This window comes from Musa acuminata, chromosome BXJ2-5 (genome assembly GCF_036884655.1).
Source record: "Musa acuminata AAA Group cultivar baxijiao chromosome BXJ2-5, Cavendish_Baxijiao_AAA, whole genome shotgun sequence".
Classification (NCBI taxonomy): domain Eukaryota; kingdom Viridiplantae; phylum Streptophyta; class Magnoliopsida; order Zingiberales; family Musaceae; genus Musa; species Musa acuminata.
The window spans coordinates 39,254,506-39,265,583 of NC_088342.1; the positions used below are offsets into that span (position 1 = coordinate 39,254,506).

At 35.5% G+C, this 11,078-nt stretch overlaps 1 protein-coding gene across 2 annotated transcripts; it reads right to left on the reverse strand.

Annotated features, from left to right (window-relative positions):
- Window positions 1-157: 157 nt before the first annotated feature.
- Window positions 158-8,578, reverse strand: LOC103985789 (la-related protein 1B). 2 transcript variants are annotated; one of them, XM_009403623.3, is made up of 6 exons: window positions 7,859-8,578; window positions 7,069-7,597; window positions 6,830-6,977; window positions 6,650-6,740; window positions 1,179-1,250; window positions 158-852 (listed from the first exon to the last, which is right to left on the reverse strand). In XM_009403623.3, the coding sequence occupies exons 1-6, from the start codon at window positions 8,318-8,320 to the stop codon at window positions 541-543; spliced, it is 1,614 nt and encodes a 537-aa protein (XP_009401898.2). In that variant the 5' UTR covers window positions 8,321-8,578; the 3' UTR covers window positions 158-540. The 2 variants fall into 2 exon arrangements, with proteins under 2 accessions (XP_009401898.2, XP_009401897.2); XM_009403622.3 differs by having other exon boundaries at window positions 7,069-7,657.
- Between the last annotated feature and the right edge of the window lie 2,500 nt (window positions 8,579-11,078).

Consider the following 11,078-nt stretch of genomic DNA (forward strand, 5'->3'; position numbering starts at 1 on the left):
GCACATACCAGTCGGTCTTCACCAGCAATAGCGGATTCCATGAACCGATAGTATGTACCAACCAGGCAACTATTTTATATACTAACAAGTTAAACAACTTTTAGTCTTCAAAAGATCGGAGTTTAAACAAAATCTTCAAATGGTAACAAAGAACGAGTACTGTTAAGAATACTATGAAAGAGAATAAACAAATCAAGAAATAAATATCTAGTTGAAGAAGTTTAGAGTGACCATGACCAATTCCATCCTCAGAACCCAAAAAAGAGAATAGTTTAGACCCCTCTTCAAGAAGAAAGAAAAGGTTGGTAGCCAAAAAATAACTGACCAACAGCTCAGAAATGAACTATAGAACCTCATAATTCTAAATTCAATCTGTACTTCCCATTTTTGCTTCTTTTCTTTTCTTTCTTTTAGATTTTTCTGTTGTTTTTTGTTGTTTTGATTTCCTCTTCAAACTGACACAAAAAAAAAAAGTCCTTGCAGAAACATAACCCTCCATCAGACAACCAATAATGCTTATCCATTTGTGAAGAGTAAACTTCAAAACGTGTCACTCCTGGCTAAACTTCTTCCAGAATTGGTCGGATGTGAATCTGCTAGTCCAGTGGCTCGTCTATTGGCATCATTTCGATTTACTGCCATTTGTAACTGATTCCTCAAGTTCCCAGATGCCGATCTACTAAGAACCACCTCACTATAATTTGGTACTCCCGTGTTACCCCGAAGAGTGTTCCCCTCTAGGTCAACAGTTCGCAGGCGTGCTGACAAATTATCAGAGTTCGATGTTCCTGTAGACTGACCGGAAGGCAGAATCCAATTCATCCAGTCATTACGCTTTCTTATTTTCTCACCCTGCAATAACCATGTGCCAAAAAAGATGAGATATAATAGTTGCATCTGCATAAGTCCATGGTGTGTGTCAAAGAGAGTGTAAATCTTCATTAGGCTTGTAAAAAGCAAGAAATGTACAGAATGCAGGCACAGGATGATGTCATGTTTACCAAGTTCATATCTCTCATTCTAGCAGGTTCTTCTACTTTTCTGAAGAAGTGGCTTGAAAGGACAAAATCGGAAAGGTGATTTAAAGATGGTCACAGTGAGCAAGCCCATCATTTATTTGTCTTTCAAAAAGCATTACAAAAGCTGATGGCAAGAAAAATGAAATTTATGTGAGGTACCTGCACTTCCACTTCAGTTGACAACCGCACTGTATCCAATATATAGTCTGTGCTGTTTGTTAATTGCCTGACCTGTAAACAAGTGGAAAAGCAATTTCACATGCTAAGAAAAGAATATTCTAAAAGTTTAATGAGATTAAAAGATTCGAGAAGCCAAAACCCGAAAGATCAAAAGAACCAAAACATAAAGGACATACACAATGCATGAGGCTCCCACCAATGCGGGGTCTGGGGAGGGTTAATATTTGCAACCTTACTTTTAAATATTTAAAGAGGCTATATTTCCGTGACTCGAACCTTGATCTCCCTGGGTCACAAAGGAGTAACTTTACCATTGTACTAAGGCCCACCCTCAAAAGAACCAAAACATCCAGAAAAAAAAATAATAATTAAGATATACAAACTAATACCATGAGCATATCAGTTATTAGGCATTAGTAACATATTATGTCCCTTCTATGATTGTTTTAAGGACCAACCAAATAACATATTGGCAATTTTTAGCTACAAGAGGAAGTTGACAATATTTAGATATATAAAGTAGAGGTTTCAGACATCATTCTTCGTAATAAAGCTTAAGTCAGAAAAAACATATGGTCTACGATTTACAGATCATACAACAGTAGTTTCATGCAAAAACTAGCAAACAAAACAATTCATGACAGACTATTAAATCAAAATTTATTAAAATGACAAAAGACTACCAAGATAATTTCATTAGGATCAAGGGAACCAACATGAGAGCATTTCAAACCATACATAGGAGAATGACTATTTATCAATTAGAGCCACTGTGGACCATAAAAGTTGTGCCTAGCAGATGATACACCGATCACATTGACCAACTGGATTACAAAAATGACTTAGTGATGATTAACCATAAAAGTTGTGCCTAGTACATGATTTGTAGATAACATTGACCAACTGGATCACAAAAATGACTAAATTATCAACAAAGGAAAAACAAAAAAAATGGCACAAATAATTGATTCAGTCTAGTGCACAAGGCTTCCAGCAATCCAGGATATAAAGAGGGTCAATTTATATAAAAGAAGAAATCATAATAAACACCATCTATTGTATCAGGGAGAAAAAATAACCATGGTGTATGCCTTTCACATTGTAAGAATCAGGTACGTCTTCCAAAGAAAGTTACAACTCTGAACAATAACCCAACTTCATAAGCACTTCCGTGACAGAAACCAATATATATAATGGCTTGTTATCTGATCTAATAAGAGCATCATAGTCAAGGACTACTTGAATAATTTTCAAAGTAACTCCCCAGGGAAACCTTGGTAGAAGTATGCTTGATCTTAAGTTCATATGAGTATTAATCAGTAGTTGTTTTGAGTGATAACTTGAGCCATTCACTTAAAATACAAAGACCAGATCCAGTTCTTGCATGAATTGTGGTCTACTCAGAAACAAAAAGGGTACCAATATTAAAATAGCCGTGATGCCAGAATTAAATATTTGCATCAGCAATTATGTTTTCAACAGCAGAACAGTATTATCAAAACCAGTTGTGTCACCCAAAAAAGACCCACACTGGAGGTAGGCTATGACTCAGGTTTGTATATCAGTGGGTGCTCTTTCTTTGTCAAGGCTTCACCCACATAATTTTCAGACTTTGTCAAGTGGTCATAGTGCAGACCTAGTACTATGTATGTAAGGCCAATCACTCCAGTAAAATATATGACTACATGTACATGGTGCAAGAGATGTACACATGGAACAATGGGTGGATCTAGAAAATAATTATGGTCTATGTGTTACACATTGATGAGACTGATGAGATATTGAAATGCCTCAAGTAGTTCCATTTCAGAATTGCAATACAGTTATCATGGTATGTATATAAGGCAAGATGGGCTTACTAATAACCTGCACTTAAATATCCTGGACCATGCAAGTATTGATCCATTGCACCATATTTTTTGGAATATAATAACTTCAAACATCAAATCTCATTCAAATTCCAACAGAAATAAACAAAAAATATTTAGAGTGGCAAAAAAAAAATTTATCAGACCTGGATTGGACAATGATCTGCTCCAAATTCAATCCGATCGACCGATCATACTACTAAAATTCATGGAAAATTAGGGCAGGCTCCACCTAAAGAGAGGACGAATGAAAAGGGAGAAAGAGTGACTAGAGAAAAGAGAGGAACAAAGGCCAGTCAGAGAGGGAGAGAGAGAGGATGGTTGAAGAGAGACACCAGGAGCAAAGGTAAAGAGAGAGGGTAGTTGACGATATAAAATGAGTGGGGGAGAAGGGCTCTGGATAGAGGGAGAAACAATGTTGTCCCTTAGAGAAAGGGAATGAATGATCGGAAAGAAAGAGGGTGGTTGGAGAGTCAGTAACTGAAGATACTTTTTCTTTATCCTCAAAATAATTAAGAAATCAAAATCAAGGTTCGTCGTATCCCCAATACAATATGGGCAATAAGTACTGGTCCACCCAACGATGGGCATGCATCAAGTGGGAGTGTATAAGGTGAAACAATAGAAACTCGACCTTTACCAAGAGATATAGGTCAGTAACGATCAAATTTGTATGAATATGTTTTGTCAAATCATGCGGGTTGAATAATCAATTTGACCGTTGGACCCCTGGTTTAGCCTCTTTCCCCTCTTTTAAAACCCTCTCCCTCCCCTCTTTCACTCCACATACTATTTCTCCCTGATGCAGGAGCAATTTAGTTTATATATTATTTGAATAAATTTTATTAGTTAGAGACATTTTGCATATGACATAAGTTGTCAGATGGAAACATCTACTTAAGGCAAAGAAAAAGAAAGCAAATGCAGAAAAGATGAAAGAAATCAAATTTGTTTTTGATTAAAGATTATGAATCTTAATTGAAGATTTATCTTTGTAAAGATGAAAATCTATCAATCAAGAACATCATCAAGAGAGAAAAATTATTTCTCATACCTTCCTCAAATGAAAGAGGATATCAAATATTTAATTTGATGCAATTGTAATTTTTTATTCTTATATTTTTCTTTTTATTCTTGTACTAGAGCCCATAAAAAAGGGCAAGACCATTGTAATGCAAATCAATCAAACATGAATCAGTGAATTGAGTTCTTTCCCACCTTGTGTGTTTGTGGTGTAAGACCACATTTGTTTTCCGATGGAATGATTCCATCGTCCATGTATGAGACGTGTAGAGGTGCGAGACCTTCATCTTAGAAGTTCGCATATTGAGCCAGAGCAAATCTGGTAGTTACCTTTTTTTTATTATCTTCCACTTATTATCTCTTTTTTCTCTCTTTTTATGATTCTACCATAAAAAAAAAATTGTTGCTTCTCATCCTACATCATTCCCTCTCTTCCTCACTCATTCAAATTACTCCTCAACAATCCAAAAACATTAAATTTGCTATCTCATTCTAAAAACCTATAATTACTAACCATTTATGACTCATTTGCAATTTATTTTTATTGAAATTGAATTGCAATTGCATTAAATTAGGGTTATATAGGTTTTTTTTATAATTTTTCAGCCATTTTCGGCCATTTTTTCCCAATTTTCTGAAAACTGGTACATACCCGTCCAAGCTAGGACAAACACTGCTAGTCAGAATGAGACAGTGATCCTTAACTAAAACATCCTCAATATAAAATAAAGTGATACCTAGTGTAGAGGGTATCTAGTCATTGCTAATCAAATTACGAAAACCAGGATGGTTTTGTTCGACTCAATCAATTCCTGTGAAGCAACAAAAAACCAACCAGGTCAGCTTGAAACTGGTTTTGAGCGAAGCTGATCCGATTAGAGGTCTGTTTCCTGATTTTGCTGGCCTGGCCAGGCCAGTACTAATAACTATGGGGCAAGGTTCTGATAAGTACAAGACAAAGTATAAAAATATATAACAAGATCGCAACAAAGGAAATCAAAAAAATATTCCATGCATTATTGAATGTTCACAGGTCTCATCCATGACTAAAAGATTTAGAAATATCCACATTTACATTCAAACAGGGTCAGAGATACTCTATCCATGTTCATAAAAACTCTAATGTTGCAATAAGGAGCTTAAAGCTTGAAAATGAACTGCTCTGAGAATATAGAGCCAAACTATAAACAAAGGTTAAAGCAATGCCAAAGATGTTGTAAAACGACTTATTGGCCAATGGTACAATCACTTAAACAAGAAATAAGTCTTAAAGTTAAACATGTACTTTATCTAATGATTTCATAGAATAAGTGTACTTACATTGCATTGGAAAAATAAAAAGAATATAAATACCATATAAAGGAAACCAAAGATTATGATAAGCTTACTTAGGCTACAGGAAGATATTAAATTATTAAAGAAATTGAAGGAGAGATTAAACAAAGGGATAAGCCAAGAATGACAAGCTGATAGGCCATGTAAATCATTTTACTTGAATATCTCTCTGATATATTGATCACTTGATGATCCAAGAGTGGTGTTGCTCTAGTGAAGGTTTCTCTTTTCACGTTTTAGGCTTTTTTAGGACAAATTTAGCTAGGTCAACTATTAACAAGTGTGTATGATTGTAGTAGAATTATAATATAAAAATGTGCCATGACTTGAATATATATTTGAACATGTAATTGAACTTATCTTTAATATGAAAGTTCCATTGAGGCCTGCTTATAAATTGTATTCAAGTATACTGGAAGAAGATTTTGAGTCATAAATATTATTATGATTGTTCTTTTTTTTTTATTACTTGTGTTTGTAAATGTACTCTAGGCAATGACACCAAAACTGTCGAGACTCCAAACAAGTAATAGAATAAACTTTACATTCCATTTTATCAACATTTCATAATAGCCTTCAAACCTTGTGGCCAATAGCAGGTTAATCTATGCTTCATGCTATCCAAACTTCTAGAGATAACACCATCGAGGATAATGTTCCTTGCAAAAAACATACTAGAACCTCATGATCACAGCTCCAGCAGAAAATCTAAACCAGAAAGTCCATATTGCACAAGTCCAATGATGATGAAAACAAATAGCCTTGAAAGAACTAATTGTCACGTTAGCAACAATCTTCCATTCCATATTTCAGAAAAAGACAACAATTTGCAAAAGTGTCAGCATTTCAGTAGCTTAGTTGTGTTCCTCTATAAGAAGCAATCTGTCCAAAAAATGTTTTATAAAACAACTAAAGGAACTACATTATATAGTGAAAATACAATTTTGTTAAAACAATAACTGTTTTGTCAAATATGAGCATGAACAGTAAATGCCTGGATATACATACATACATTATGGATTAAAAGTCAAATGCAGAGAATTTGGAATTTTGACATGCAGACAAAACATCCACTCTCTAGATCAAATAAGAAAGTACACATTGTTTATCCACACCAAAAAAATAATGCAACCAAGTTAATATATCAGCAGATGTCAGAAGGACATTTTGGATGAAGATAGGAAAAATAAAAACATGGTATTAATATTTGTTAAGTTGACTCACTCTATTAAATTGAGCAATCACGGATACTGGAACCCATCCCTGATCATCCATATTCTGCCGCAAATAAATATCTTTGCACAAATTGTCCGAGCTGAAAATTGTTTAAAAATAAAGAATACAGTAACCTAAACAAGCCTTCAATTATGTCAATATAACAATTTCGTTGCGAACCAGAGTCACCTGAAATAGTAATCCATCTGCTTCAATAAAGCAGCACGCTGTGGATCAATGGCAGGGATATACATTGCAGGGGGCACCACTGGATGAGGAACAAAAGGAACCCCAGGAGGTGGCTGAGTGGCAACATAAATGACAGGAGAAGACATATCTGCAGGCAAATCAAGAACACCATCATGACAAATGGAAGAACCATATCAGCAATATAAAGAAGGACCAACTGTTGAGAAAATAGAGCTTACCAGGGTACATCATGGGATTCCCAAAAGGTCGAACCTGTGGGAGAGGTCTGAGGTATGGGTTCACAACATGTGGTGGCCTAAAGTAAGGTCGGGCACCTCGCTGCTGCATGTTGAAGTCCCTCCCACCAGTATTCCTACGATATCCATCATAGCCACCACGCTCCTGATCACGGCGATTGCCATAGTTGCTGTTATGAGACCCAGAACCACCACCATTGTTCCACCGCCTGTTGCCACCATAGCTTCTATGGTGGTCACCACCATTGTATGTCTGTGATCCCAATCCAAGTCCCCAGGAACCATGGTCCAAACTGGAAGCAGCTTGATCTTGAGTCGAGAGTTCTGGGGGTGCTTGGGGTGTCTGGTTGGCCAGGTTAACCTGAGGCAGTGGTGCTGAAGTCGGTGGTGGTGAGGGCAATGCCGCTTCACGAACAGCAAGGGCACCATTTCCACTACCGCCACCTTGATTCATTGATTGATGGCGTTCAGATGCCACATGGTTTGGGGTTGAAGATGGATTAAAGTTAGGCTTCGGGGTCAAAGATGGATTCGAGTTAGGCTTTGGAGAAGCAGTTGAAATTGCAGGCTCCTAAGTACAATATCGAACCATAATAATAGATAATCAGAACAGCATGCATAGATTTAGATCACTTCAATCTAAAAGTTCATGCAAATTTTGGTAACGAAGTTGATAGAACCATAATAATAAATAACCAGAACAGCATGCATAGATTCAGACCACTTCCATCTAAAACATAAGGGTTCTTGATCAAGATTTCGAAATTCTCACCGGGGGCACAGCGAGGGGTCCATCGGAAAGGGGTTTCGAAGCATCGGACAACGATGATCTGGTAGCGGAAGCGGACTTGGCGGATTCAGAGAGGGCAGGCCAGGAGGCGGCGCCCCCCATCACGGCGGGGCCCGCCTCGATCTCCCCATTTATTGGCCGCTTCCAGGCCGGCTTCTTCCCGCGGGCAGCTTCCGATGACGACGGAGCCACGTCCTCCGGCGGCGACTTCCGAGGTGACCGATCGGAGGGATCCGGAGAGGGGATTGTGGCTGCCTGCGGCTGAGGCGGAGGAGAGGAGGGGGGAGGTAGGGCGGCGGCCGCAGAAGTTTCAGGCTCGCCGCGGACGACGTGGGACCAGGGTTGGCGCACGGTCCGTGCGGCGCGTGGGGAGGCTGAGGTTGACGAGGGATCAGCGTCAACGGAGGATGAGGACGATGCGGCGGCGGCGGCGGCGGTGGCCATGGAAGGACAGGTGGAGAGGTGAGATGTTAGGGCTAGGGTTGCGATCAGGGGAGCTTTCGGCGATCGAAGGGGCGGGGAAGGCGAAGACGTAGAAGTGGACACTCAATGACTCATAGTTTCCTTCTCGAACGAGGGATCGCAAGATCCCAGCAGCAGCACGAAGGAGCGTGGGAGAGCGACAAGGACCTCCTTCACGCCGTCCTTGTTGCGCTCTCTCTCTCTCTCTCTCTCTCTCTCTCTCTCACTCACTCAATTTTCTCTCTCACCTTCAAAACTATATAATAATGACAGAGACATAACAGAACCAAAATCATTTTTATTTTTACTTTTTTCGGCTATTTTACACATTAACCCTTACAAAGCCTTAATGCTTTTTGAAATAGCTTATTTATCGCTATTAATTATGGTGTAGAATATAGTCTCCCTAAATAATAGTTTCATTAACATCGTCCGAGAAACTTAGGTTAACCACATAATTACCAATAACAAGTTTGAATTAAATATATATTATTATCTTGAATAACCTTATTATCATAAAAAGAAACTTTTTAAGTGCATTAATACATAATATCATTGTATTTATCTCAACTGTTACAAAAATTAACGTAAGTCTTGAGCTTACTTATCACCATAAACTTATGAAAAGAAATAAATATAATGTATTTTTTTTTATATTTTTCTGTTTTTGTAATTGCTTATCATAAATGGATTAAATTCCCTAATCCCGCATAAAATCTTTTTTTCACCAATTGACAATTATTATTTTTTGTTTTTTCTAGAAAATGGCTAAACATTAGTTTTACAAAAGAAATATCATTTGGAGATGCTAAGCCTGCGTATGGGGAATTATAAGTGGTATATTCATTGGATTAGTGGATAATTTGACACCATTAAACATGTAGGAATGCTGAATGTGTACTCGCTAAACACCTACACAAAACAGAAATGGCACTTGAACTTGATTAGCTGAAACAAAGTTGGGAAGTCACTGATGATGAGACTAAATATTAATTCTTCCTATCGTTGTTATAAAAATAAAAAAAAAATTACTTGTATGCATATATCTGAGAACTCGAATGTTAATTTTAAGTTGGCTCTCTGACTTTGATCTAACTTTGAGAAGATGTAATGATGTAATTATATTATATGATCTTATTTAATTAAGTAAAATATATTATAAATATAGTTAAATTCTGATTATAGTTATTGATTAATAAAAAAAATTTAAGATTTCTTACGAGATGATTTTGACGAGAGAGAATCTCATAAATACTTGTCTTGCTATTTATAATAGACATTACCTCATGAACTATACACATAATAATTGGATATGAGTTATGAATATGTGACATAATTAAAAGATTATAGATCTTCTCTCATTTTCCTTTTAGTCATATGAACCAATCAATAAAATATTATATATCTTCTTTCGTATCCATATTATCTCAAAATCAATAAGTAATCTTGTGAAAAATAGGAAAAAAAAAGAGAAGACAAGTCTAGCTCTCCTTATAGATCGACATAACTATAGCTTTCAGATCCAACAACAGTTCGTCGTAGATCAAATAAAAACTTTCTGACTGGCACTAAAGGTACGCATCGTAAAGTTAGATATCTTATTATTTGATTTCAAAATTTAACATTAATTTTTTTATAAAATAATAACATATTATAATTTTTATGCTTATAATTAGTATCAAATCGATGATTGTGAAATCAAATACTTTATATTTGTTTGCATCTTTTGCTGTGTTAATCGATTTTTATTTACGATGCATAAACGATTAATCTATATAGTCAATCTATTTTTCTATCTATGTCTATATATTTTATAATACTAATATTACCTTGTTTAAGCTCTCTAATCTTGTTTGTAATCTCAAATACTTGGACTGAATTTTTCATATGTCTCAACCACATCATTTCAAAACTCCTTTATTGTTAATAAAAATATATATATTTGGTCAATTTCTAGTTCCATAAAGGATCAATGCTTTGATCATATAATTTTAAGAATCTTATACTTTGAACTTGGGATAATCCACTACAGGTGTTATTTTTAATCCAATCCAATAATTAATCTTTTCTCTTTCTCAAATATACAATCAAATAATTATTATTTTCTCTTTCTCAAATATACAATTTCATAGATTGAGACAAATGAAAAAAGTTTTATCAGTTGAGTTTATGCATTATAATCAAGAATGAATAATCATGTAAACTATTTGGTAGAGATAAAATCATTGGTTTCATATTCTCTCCTCCACACTAATAGAATAGGTTTCACATAAGTAAACAAGAAAGAAGAAGTAATTGGGACAAGAAAAGAAGAAGTAATTGTGACAAGAAAGAAGTAATTGGGACTAATCTGAAGAATGATAAAATAGAAGAATAGAGAAAGAGACTTTCAGCATTTATGGCCGAAAGAAAGAAGAAAAACTCTTTGTATAAGAACCAGGATACCATGAACATAATAAAATATAATTTTTTATTCATTAATCTTTTTTATATAAAAAATAGAGAGAAAGAGAGAGAGAGAGAGAGACTACAACCTGTATAACTAAAATATTGATTCTATATAATTTAATTTGAATTTATTTTTTGGACTGATTTGATATTCATTGAGTGATCTAAAACAAAAAATAAATTTCTTTAATTATAAGATTATAAAATCCCTTGATTATAGGATTCAAATCCCTTAATCATAAGATTTTCTACAATTTCAATTCAAAATGAGACAACATAGGTACAGCCACCC

Coding starts and splice junctions, on each gene's coding strand:
- LOC103985789 (XM_009403622.3), bottom strand. CDS start 8,320: ATGGCCACCGCCGCCGCCGCCGCCGCATCGTCCTCATCCTCCGTTGAC. Junction 6,978..7,068: donor GAATCCCATGATGTACCCTG/GTAAGCTCTATT, acceptor ATTTGCCTGCAG/ATATGTCTTCTCCTGTCATT. Junction 853..1,178: donor CAACTGAAGTGGAAGTGCAG/GTACCTCACATA, acceptor TGGTTATTGCAG/GGTGAGAAAATAAGAAAGCG.